Here is a 12,359-nt window from a genome sequence, read left to right on the forward strand (position 1 = left end):
GTCTCCTATTTCCCATCCCTAACCCTGGGAAGGCCAGGGCCAATTTAGCCTCCCACTCAGCCCAGAGCAGAGACCAGCACAGGTCAGGATTTGAACCAGTAGATTCCCAACCGAAAGCTGTACTTCTGTCCCCAACACCAGTGGTGGCCATTTGTTTTGTTCGACCAACAAATTACATTTTTTTGATTGAATATTTCTTGATTTATGCTATAATTCAATCAAGAAAAAACTGAAAACACAAAACTGATCAAACACGGACTTTCCTAGACTCGTGAATATTCTTCACAACCCCGAGAGCCACAGGTTGGCCCCCACTGACTTACACCGTTAGGGTTGGACCGATTTTCAATATACAATCATGTATTTGATCACTTAGCTGAGCCTGGACACTTTCTTGCCAACATTCACACGTTTGCACAACCGGCAGGTATATATGCACAGCTATCAGGTGGAACCGTAGCTGGTTTTGCCTTTATGTTCCTTACTCAGGAAGGACTGAGATAATCGTAGCTCCTTTACTTCTGTTTTGGTTAAGATTACCCAACTTGAGCGCAGGCCTGGGTTTAATGATCCTTGCATTTATATTCTTTGCATTTAGTATAGCGCCTTTCACCTCGGCACAACATCTCAAAGTGCTTCACAGGATATACCGTATTGTAGAGTGTAATGACTGTTTGTTTTCTAAGCAAATACAGCAACATCCCACAACCAGCCATGAAGTGAATGACCAAATATTGGTCAGGGAAATTGCTATGGGATCTTTAGCGTTCACCTGAACGGGCAAACAGACAGTGCCTCAGTTCAACGACTCATCTAAAGAATGACACCTCCGACAATGCAGCACACCCCAGCACTGCGCTGGAGTGTCAGCTTACACTATATGAGTTCAAAGTCCTGACTGTTTGTATGCCACAGTGCTGAACCAGTGGTAGTGGTGGGAGGGGTGTGGAAATACCTTTAACCAACAGGCAATTGAGAGCAACGCTGTCTTCTGTCCGTATGTACAGAGATTAAAAAAACCTCAGTGATCAAAGTAAGCGGGGCATTCAGGAATCTTATATAATATATAATAATAATCCTTGCATTTGATATAGCGCTTTTCACGTCTTTTATACATCTCAAAGCGCTTCACAGAATATGCCGTAAAGTGAATTGACCGTATATTTGTGGGGTGTTTGCGCTGTTTCAATTGGTTTGGTTTGCTGTGGTTTGCTCATCATCCTCCATGCACCTTTCACTTGCACACGGTGCTAACCTTAACCTTGTTTTTTTTTGTGTCTGACAATTCACAGCTACGTCAGCCAGGATGTTCCTGCAGTAGGCGGCCAGAACGTCGGAGCCTGACATGAACAAGCCGGAGGACGTGACGGAGGCGGAGGTGGAGGATGAGCCTGGGAATGGGGAGATCAACGAGTTGGTGGAGGCTGACCTGGAGCACTCCGAGGTAGAGGAGGAGCAGCATGGTGCCTGCTGCGAGGGCCTTGCCAGTGGGAAGGAGGAGATAGCGTCGGTGGTGGCGGGGCGATCCCGGGGCGATGACGAGGGGACCCTGGCCAGGTCCGCCAGCACCGAGAGCGGCTTCCACAACCACACGGACAAGGCGGAGGGCGACGTGATGGCCAGCGTGGGGGACGCATACGACTCTGACGGCCGCCTCCAGGAGAACGAGGATGAAAATGCCTACGCTGTGCATTACCGCCCGGAGGCCGAGGAGTACACAGAGAACCCAGAGTCTGAACACGCCGAGGCGGCTGACAGTAGGACTCTGCCCAACACACTGCACTTCAACATCGTGGATCACGAGGGAGTCACCAACACCACTTACTCTGGGTACGTTTACAGTCACCGGCCGTATCACAGGGCGGAGGAGGCTCCGTACGCCGAGCCCTATGAGGACTATGCGGTCCAGGAGCATGTGTATGAAGAAATTGGGGACACGTGTGAGCTGGCCGGCGGAGAGACACTCAGGCAGTACCGGCAGGAGCGGGAGGAGGCAGAGAACTACCGTAAGGAGGCGCTGGGCGCTCGGCTGCATCATTACGATGAGCGTTCTGACGGGGAGTCCGACAGCCCCGAGAAGGAGGCCGAGTTCGCCCCCTACCCCAGGATGGACAGTTACGAGCAGGAGGAGGACATCGATCAGATTGTGGCCGAGGTGAAACAGAGCATGAGCTCGCAGAGCCTCGACAAGGCCTCCCAGGACATGCCCGAGGCCGAGCAGAACTCTGAGCACAGCCTGTCCAGTGGTGGAGGCGGCCATGACAGTGACGAGGGAAAGACGCTAGCGAACTCCAGGTCTGTGCCCTCCACAAGTCCAACAGAGCCCGTGAGGCACAGCAGAGAGCAGAGGGACGCTATCTCCCTGGCTATCAAGGACATCAAGGAGGCGATTGAAGAGGTAAAGACGAGGACCATCCGATCGCCTTACACTCCCGATGAGCCGACAGAACCCATCTGGGTTATGCGACAGGATATCAGTCCTACAGGAGAGTGTGAGAACCCAATGCCAGGAGGAGGAGATGTAAGTACCTCCCCACTAAAACTCTTGGAACACATTGAGATAGAACTGAAATGTTCGGTTAGCCATGAATTTTACTCTCCCTAACCCGTGTTCTCTCTGTCTCTGCTCGCCTCCTTCCCTCATACAGAGGGATTAGTTTAGAATCTGCTTTTTTTTCGTTAGTCGCTTTTCACAAAGAGAAGGATCAGATGGCATCTGAGAAAGTATTTAAGATAATAACTTGCATTTATATAATAATAATCCTTGCATTTTCACAGAGCGCCTTTCACATCAAAACGGGTTTCTCAAAACTATAACTGATTAAAAATGAAGTGAATATTAAACAGGCAAACGTGGCACCTGATGTGCGCCAGCAACTTGCCTGAAGGTTATTGATAAACTGAACCCTTATTTGTTTAACAAAGGCACAAACTCAATGGCAAAGGGACCCAAGCTGAAGCTCAGAGAGGAAAGTCAGTTTAAATTTACCCACTTACATAGAGAGTGTGAATATGTGGAATGGACTATCCAGGGCAGCAGTGGAAGCAAGTAAATTTAAAAGGGAATTGGGTAGCTATTTAATGAAGAAATTGACTGAGGATATAAGAGTTAAGAGCAGTATAGGATTTTATTTCATTAGTATTACCTGGAAAGACTGCAATAGTCATTTCCCAGTGCTTCACTCATATTTTTTTAAATTTACAAACAGTTGTTCTTAATAATAATAATCCTTGCATTTGATATAGCGCCTTGTCATGTCAAGGCATCTCAAAGGGTGGCACAGGACATTCTGTAAAGTGGGTTGACTGTGTATTTTGTGGGTGACGTGCGGTAGCCAGTTTGCACACAGCAATGTCCCACAAACAGCCATGGAGTGAGTGACCAATTTTATTTGGTGGATTGTTGACCAGGACATCAAGAGAAACTGCCTGCTATATTCAAATAGTGCCATGGGATCTTTTAACGTCCACCTGAACAGGCAAACGGGACCTCGGTTTAACATCTTGATCAGTCAAATGTTTTTCTTGATCACTCTCATGTCAGTTCCATGTCTAATTTCCGTTCTTCCATTTTTGTTTCCAGTTGAAAATTATTGGAAGATTTGCATTTAACGCATTTATCTGGGATGCCTCCTCTCACCTGTCATTTTCCCAGCACCAAGTGCCAGTGTGCGTCAAATAAATAATCCTTGCATTTGGTTGTTAAGTCTCGATATTGTATTGTTCGACCTAGATAACCTTGTAAACCTTTGCAAGACCCTTAATGATAAATAATAATCCTTGCATTTGATATAGCGCCTTATCACGTCATGGAGATGTCTCAAAGCACTTCACAGGGTACACTGTAAAGTGGTGTAACTGTGTGTATTTTGTGGGACTTATGCGTGTTTGTACTCAGTTTTGAAGCAGTAACATATGCCTCTTTTCTTGCTTTTTCTCTTGCAATGTTTTCTCTCCTGAAGACACAATCTTAATGGAGTATGGTACAAGAAGCGCTCCAGCTCTCTGCCCAGTCATTCTTTCTGTGTGAGGTTGGACGATGAGTGTCAGGTCAGCAGGCTATTCAGTTTTGGGGGGGCATCGCAGTTGAACCCGACCCTGTCCTCACCTTACACCTTCTGACATGCACTTTGCCTCAGGAGATCACTGGAGAGCCATTGGAAGCTGGAGCCCTGGGTAATTTAGCTCTCCCTTTTCTCCCTCCAGAATGAGGGCACCAAAGATAGTAGCACCTCAATCTCTGCTGGACTGAGAGGTACCAACTCAGCACAGATTGTGCTTTGCTGTATATTTTACCCATATTTTTGTTCAAAGTTGTCAACCAATTCACAACCTCAGAGCTGTATTACCTATAAATACTTGTTATATTACTTTTATTTATTTTTTAAACTATTTAATCGCTTTAAATTGATTTAATTATTTTGTAAATAATAATTGTTATTATATAATATTACTTATACAGGGTGACCAAAAAGTTATGATATCTACCCTATTATCTAAAAAAAACATTATTAGACATTATAACAGTATCACAAAATTTGGTTACCCTATATTAGTGTCCTGCGGCTTGGGATGTCCTCCCAATATAAGGAGCACTATATAAATGCAATTTTTTGTTGTTGTAGTGCAAGTTTCTGTCTATGGGAACCCAAGCTTCTGAATGAAGTGTTGCAGTCTGAATCAATCGAGTTCCTGTGGATTTTATCAATGGCAATGGAGATAGTTGTGAGGATAGGCTTGACGACTCAGGACTATTTTCACTGGAACAGAGAGGTGGGGGTCGTCAGAATACTTCAGCTACACGGAGCCAACAGATCTGATATAATTTAGGAGGAGTCCTAGAGTGTAGGCAATGACTGTGTTCTCACCTCTGGTTGCTTTGCCGTGGATGTCAGGGACGGATAACCTTGAGGAACTCTGTACAAGTTATGAACTTTGTAATAATAATAATAATCCTTGCATTTGATATAGTGCTTTTCACGTCTTCTAGACGGCCCAAAGCGCTTCACAGAATATACTGTAAAGTGAATTGACTGTATATTTGTGGGCAAACGCGGCAGCCAATTGCGCACAGCAGTGACCCACAAACAGTCATGGATTGAAAATGACCAATTTATTATTGTTTTGGTTTTTTGGAGGGATTATTATTAGGCTCTGTGTGGAGTAAGGAAACTTGCCCAAGGTTTCGCCCTGCCTGGAATTGAACTCGGGTCTCTCAGGTGCAAAGCGAGTGCTCTAACCACTGAGCTACAGGACTCCACATACTGGTTTTACTCTGTACTCTGGTTTTAAGCAGAAACATTGTAGTACGAAAAGGCTTGAGAGTATAAAGAGTGAAAGATTATTCTCGCTTGTTGTTACTGTAAATTGGTCAGTACTGGTGTACATACACCCATGGCTGCTGCTATAATATTTGAGGGACTGAGTTAGAATCAATTTTTTTCACATGCTGAGAACATGGAATGCTTTGCCATAAGTAACTATTGAGGCTGAGACCGTAACATAATTTAAAAAGAAATTAGAAGAGTAATTGAAGAGAAACAATGTAATGGTTATGGGAATGGAGCAGGGAATTGAGTTTGAAGTAGATGGCTTCAATGGGCGGAATGACCTCCCTTTGTCTTGTAATTTTTATTGTTCTATAACTTGTTCATAGATTGAACTGGAAATATTATGGTGGAAGGGGAGGAGAAGGATTCCACCTCGATCTAGGTTTAATTTTTTTTTACCATTTCAAACATGCTGAAATTGTCAAATTCTTAATACTTTGAAGCCATTTTTCTGCAGTTCTTAAATGAAACTAAAGAGAACCAACTTCAAAATTGAGACTGGATTCAAGAATTTGCCAAATTCCAGATGCTCTGAAACACTTAAGAAAATACAGTAAAACTTGCTTAAGTCTGATGTATATAACTTGTATAATCACCTAAGTTGTATATCTGCCCAAGTCCTGTCCAAGAGTTTATACTCTATGTAATTTTGACATAACTCATACTTTGCGTAGTCATATTAAATGTATGGTCCCAACTGATGTAATTTGTGTGAGGTTTACTGTAGAGTAAATCTAGACCCTGGTGGAATTTCTAACCCCACGCATATTGAATAACCTTGGTGGTCAGACCTGATCAGCTGCTGGCCTGTTGTCGCTAGCCTTGAGGCATAGTTACAATCAGCTGCTGAATTGGAAACAAAGGAGAGTTTAGCCAGGCTTGGGTGCAACCCGATTTCAGACGCACAACATTTTAGCACTGTGGCAGAGTTGTCACCAAGTCCCAGTTTCGTATCACACAGCCATACTCTCGTTCCTGATGTCAGTTCCAGTCCTTGTGAAGGGAGATGTGTAGCAGTGAGACACAGATTTGTTCACATTTGCCATTCCCTCTTTACAGTAAGCTGTGCTGGACGCAGGAGGCAGAGAGGAGGTCAGGTGCATCCCACAATAAGGGAGAAAGAATTCAAAGGAACTTTTTCGTCGCTCCCTTCTCCCCCCATTCCCCCCTGCTTTCCCTCTCCACAACTTGCAATTCTTGCCCCCCTCCTAATGGTCAGTAATGATAGAGCTTGGAAGCAGAGGGATCTGTCCACTTCCTGACCTAGGATAGGATGACCATATTTCTCTTGATTTCTAGATGAGGTATTGTGTCACTGGCTAGATTTGCCCCATCTTAAGTTCAGCAACAAACTGAGCAAGAACAATAAAATTCTAGAACGGATACACTCCTCAGAGAAATACAGCCATTAATCCAACAAGCATCCCCACTAACTGTCAGCATCAACAATTGTAGTGCGTTCAATTTTTTATATATGCGTCTCAGAATTTGGTCTAAAAATAGGGTTACTCTAGGAGGTCCTGCAAATATTGGGTTTGTCTTGCTTTGCATCGTTTTGCCTGATGAAGGTGCTCGAGCAAGTGCATCAAATGGCCCGCAAAGCTTCAGTTCAGGGTGGAGCGGCCCAGCCTACAGCCAGTGTAACTCCCACACTGAGGTTGAGGCATCAATCTTCACTCTGTTGTTACAAGGGGCTGCTGACACGCAGAGGATTAAGGGTTCAAGTGCAGGTGGGGTGTGCTTGTGGTGAAGCTTGCCTGGAGGTGGTGCTGTGGTGCAGGGGATCTCAGGAACGTCCTTCCAGGTGAGGCCCTGTATGTGGTAATCCAGTGACCAGGTGGTGCTCAGGTCTTGCACTGGAGCCTTTTGACCTGAAGATGGAGGGAAGCACTGCACATATCCAGAGTGAATTATAGATGAAGAACGGATATGGTAGTGTACCCAGGACAACCGTAAGAGGCATATAATAACAAGTATCCTTGCATTTAATATAGCACCTTATCACATCATTGAGATGTCTTAAAGCGATTCACGGAATATATTGTAAAGTGACCCATCATGACCTGCTCTGCCTTTCCCCATCTCCACAAATTGCTCCGCCACTGTCTCTCACCTCAGGCTGCCGAGACCTTCATCCACACCTTCATCATATCCAGGCTTGACTGCGTAAACTCCCTGCTTGACGGTCTCCCCAACTCCTTCCTCCACAGGCTGCAGATTATTCAGAACTGCAGCCCATGCTCTCTTCCAACCAGGCTCTGCAACTCTATCACCTCCATCCTCCCCCGCCTCCACTGGCTCCCCATCACTCGGGTTACAGTTCAAGATCCTGGTCCTCACTTTCAAAGCCCTCCAAGGTCTTGTTCCTCCCTAATTCCTTCCTACCAACCAGTCCGCTCCCTCAACCGTGCCTTCAGTCACCCTCCTACAACTAACCCCCCTGCCCCTCCTGATCCCAACCACCAGCTCAGGTGCAGATCCCTGACTGTCCAGCATCTTGGAATGTCCTCCTGGCGTGAAAGGCGCTATACACGTAATTTGTTGTTGTTGTTCGTTGTTAAAGTGTATAAAGTGTATTTTGTTGGCAAAACGTACACAGCAGTGGCCCACAAACAAGTCTTGGATTGAGTAACCAAATTATTTATTAATTTATTTTTTGAAGGGGTGATTACCACCAGAAAGCGATCCGCCATTCGACTAACAACCTTGGTTCTTACTTACTGCTAGCTAAACGGAATCATGTGGAGTAAGGAAACTTGCTTAAGATTTTGCTCTGCCTGGGAATTGAACCCGGGTCCTCTCGCTTGCGAAGCGAGTGTTCTAACTAATACACTGCAGGACTCCAATAAAAAAAAGAAATAAACTGCTGTATTTTTATTTGAGTTGGTTCAATGAAGATTACAATTTAAGATGTGGATTTTAAAAAAAATGCACATGTAATAAGTGCAGGTTACATTCGTTATTAAAAAGAACTTGAGGATGAGGTTACCAAGGTTTATTCACTTAGAACATTTTTGCGATGCAAATAAAAGCAAATGTTAAATATTTATTATTGCAGAACCGCAATTAACTGAGGAACTGACCTGGTAGAGTCACGAGTCTGGCTGTGTGATAGAACTTAATTAATATCAGTGGAAATACAGAACCACTGACTTGGGCTCGGGAATGATTACGAGGCAGTAATTTAATCAAGAGATTGTGATGATTGCATAAGCCGCAAAGTGAAGCATTAACCATTTTGCATGGTCTCCGAAACCTCATCTTAGACTGCATGACTGCTTTGAAGGCATTCCGTTGCGTCTTACTTTTCTCTTAATTTAATATGCTCTGTAGACAATCAAATCTGGGCTGACCGGGGACAGTGCCTATCCATGTATTCAATTACAATGAATTTCAGTTTCAGGAAGAATACTTGCATTTCCCATTGTAGGATGGATGTTTGTGGTGGTGTAAACTTTTGCAAGTTTATTGAGAAATAACTTGGTTTGATTATCAGAAATTCCAAGGCTGGTGCATATTCCAGCCACTTTACCTGGGCTGTTTCCACTCCTCTGATCAGGTTTTCCTCTCGCTTTCCCCTCTGCCAACCAATTATTTGTGTCAAGACTGTTGATAGATCTAAACGTTCACATTGACTTCCAAATCAATGTTAATTATTTGTAATGCATCACATTTATCCCCTTCCCCTCACTATATTTGCTCCATAAACCATAGCCGAGCCCGGACCCTGTTTTAGCCTTGGGCTTATTTGGTGCAATGATACAAATACATTACAGGGGAGAAGTCAGTTTGGTTCAATGTTAAGTATACTTCTTATACTATACTTTTAATTCCAGCTCATGGTCTAAGCCAGTGGTGGCAACTGTTTTGTTTGAAAAGAGAAGGGAGTTTCTCCTAGGGTCCTGCCATCAATCCTCCAGATAAAATTAGTCATTCACTCTATGATTGTTTGTGGGCACACTGCTGTGTGCAACTGGCTGCTGCATTTCACTCACAGTCAATACACTTTACTGTATATCCTGTGAAGTTCATTGAGATGTCTCAATGACATGATAAGGCGCTATATTAATTCAAGGATTAGTATCATTTTAAGGGTAACAGATGGAGTTTAATGGAATAAATAAACCTTTTCATGCAATAAGGCTTCTAATTTACTATTGCGTTGGAACATCCTAAATAAAATTAAGTTAAAATTGAATTCCCAATCTCTACCGATCTGCATGATTTATTGCTATGCATTGAGAAAGTGCAAATGTAGAAAAGGAAAACTGAAAATACTTTTTCTAACAACAATCCCCAAGTTAGGATCTCAGACCAAACATAAATCTTCAGACGCATTTTCTTTCACTGTCTTGCATCCTGGGTGGAGAATTCCCTTGTGTTGGAAAGAACCAAGGGCTGTAACTTTTTATTGTTGTTGTTGCAGAACCTTTTCTGAAGACTTTTGCTTGACTCCCTCCCTCCCTTCTCTCTCATAAGAACCGATGAATAAAGAATACCCACTCAATCTCTGAAGTCTGAGTCTGAGCGCTTTTCTGAATTCTTTGTCATCTGTTATCTGCCAGCAGCTTTCCTGCTGTTATGATGGAGCCATCTGGAAAGCCTGCAGATTTCCTTAATAATAATCCATACTGTAAAGTGGATTGACTGTGTATTTTGTGGGTGAAACGCTCAGCAATGTCCCACAAACAACCACGGAGTGAGTGACCAATTCTCTGTAGCTCATTGGTTAGAGCACTCGCCTCGCAAGCGAGACAACTGGTTCGATTCCCTTGGGCGAGTTTCCTTACTCCACACGCCTGATAATAATCCCTCAAGAAAAAAATAATAATTTGGGCACTCAACACCCACCACACCCCACCCCACCCCCATGCATTGGAGTGTCATTTTCGATTTTGTGATTCCAAGTCCCGATTTGGGGCTTGAACCCACAATCTTCTGACTCGAGACAAGACAAGAGCGCTACCACTGAGCTAGGCTGACACACATCCTTGGATATTGGTGTGCGAGTTGTGTGGCTGTTTGTCTTGTGATTCTTTGTTTCCTGGAGAATTACGATTGTATATTGCGACCTGGGGCAGATTGTCACACACTGTGACCTGGAGCAGATCGTCACATACTGCAACACATTGCTTCAGATCACACTTGCCTCTGATGTTAAACTGCATGACAAAGAAATGACCTCTAGGTGTCCAGTCTCACTGCAATGCTGTGCTCAATTCCCATGGTGATTGCATAGCTAAGTGAATCTAGCTGTAATGGTACACTGTATGCTGGAGTCTCTGATCATGCTGATGTACCTGGCCTCTACCTGTCCTCTAACTACACTCCTTGTATTCTCAGCATTTTGCTATTCACTTGATGTATGCAGGCACTGAATCTCTTCAGTAAGTAGTAGTAGCATCATTTGGTTACATACCTGTTTTAAAACCTATTCTTCATGTCTTTATCATAGTTTTTGCTCATGATTTTCATTTTCCCTCTAACCTACTCTCTCCAGTTTAGTATTCATTTTATCCTTCCACTATTCTCTTTGCATTTACATCTTCTCCGCTGCCTTTACTGAACAAAACTGGTCATTTTGATAATAGTAGTAAAGGCTTGCCATAGAACATGTCTTTTTCCCCTGGTTGACATGTGCTAAATTACCAGAGGCCTGAAATATCTCACGGTCTTAGCCCTAAAACCATCGACCATCCTAACATTTGAGATGGTCCTTTTATCCCACAGTGGAATTCAGTCAGAAAAACTGGCTTCGAAATTAAGGCTGAATTTCAGAAATACCAACATAATAAGAAAGCCAACAAGGCACAAAGCAGGTTGTATACCTTTAAGATAATGATTAAAAAATGTAAACTGGTTCATTCTGTCAAGAAAGCTGTGGAGGATTTACAGAATGAATGTTGACAATTATGTGACTGTGTTATGAATTACTGCTTACGAAGAGAATATGTTATGTGCTATGAAGAGATCAGGAAAAGTAATTAGCAATAACAATGCTACCTATGACATACTGTCTTCCTCTTGAGGCTATGAGGTTATTTAATACTTACTTAGTTCTCCAAATGCAATTGCAGAGACTGTACTTAACAAAGCCTTTTTTTTTCAAAGCAAATGTGTACACTTTTTGTGCTTATTAATATTGCTTACACATATCCTTTAAGGTCATGGAAAAGTCAAAATTTCCATGAAACCTATTGCCAGCTCTCTCAAATTTAATATAGAGGGTGCTGCAGGTCAAACCAGGCTGCAGCAACCTGAGAGACTGCTGGCACTTGTAGTGTAACTGGAGAACCTGAAGTAGAACATTTCTCATGGTCTTAGCTTCTTGACTGTTGCCTTCAAATTCAGAATGGGGCAACATAACATAACGTGTAGGAGCAGGAGTAGGCCATTTGGCCCTTCGAGCCTGCCCCGCCATTCAATCATGTCTGATCTTCTAATCTATCTCCAGCTAATAACCTAACCCTGCCTTATCCCCATATCCCTTAATACCTTTTGCAGGGTATTAAGGGATATGGGGATAAGGGTATTTCTAAACTTCTGCCTCAATTTTTCCAGATTATATATAATATATATAATAATAATCCTTGCATTTGATAGAGTGTCTTATCCCATCTTCAAGAAGACCTGGGACGTCTTTCCAATGTGAAGGGTGCTATAAAAGTGTAATTTGTTGTTGTTGTCTCCTAGCTTCACAGCACTGTCGTAGATTGAGTGACCAAATTATTATTATTTTTAATTTTTTGAAGCGATTATTACCCCAGGAAAAGTGATCTACCAATCGACTAACAAACAGGTTCCTACTTACTGCTGGATAAACAGGCATGTGGAGTAAGGAAACTTGCCTAACGTTTCGCTCTGCCTGGGAATCAAATCCAGGTCCTGTCGTTTGTGAGGCGAATGGTCTAAACAATATGCTGTGGGACACCACCAATGTCACGAAAGCCTTAGAGACGTTATCCAAGATTATTCCTATCAATAAGTTAAATTAAAAATGAGCTCTCTTTAAAAGGACATTTAGAAATT

At 43.2% G+C, this 12,359-nt stretch overlaps 1 protein-coding gene across 4 annotated transcripts in view; it reads left to right on the forward strand.

Annotated features, from left to right (window-relative positions):
* Positions 1–12,359, forward strand: part of apba1a (amyloid beta (A4) precursor protein-binding, family A, member 1a) — a 131,024-nt gene that overhangs the window by 73,706 nt on the left and 44,959 nt on the right. For all 4 annotated transcript variants that reach the window (XM_007892666.2, XM_007892667.2, XM_042332754.1 and 1 more), the window contains exon 4: positions 1,293–2,521. In XM_007892666.2, the coding sequence (XP_007890857.1) occupies positions 1,346–2,521 (1,176 nt within the window). In that variant the 5' untranslated portion in view covers positions 1,293–1,345. The remainder of the gene's footprint in view (positions 1–1,292; positions 2,522–12,359) is intronic.

Source organism: Callorhinchus milii, unplaced genomic scaffold (genome assembly GCF_018977255.1).
Source record: "Callorhinchus milii isolate IMCB2004 unplaced genomic scaffold, IMCB_Cmil_1.0 Scaffold1, whole genome shotgun sequence".
NCBI lineage: Eukaryota > Metazoa > Chordata > Chondrichthyes > Chimaeriformes > Callorhinchidae > Callorhinchus > Callorhinchus milii.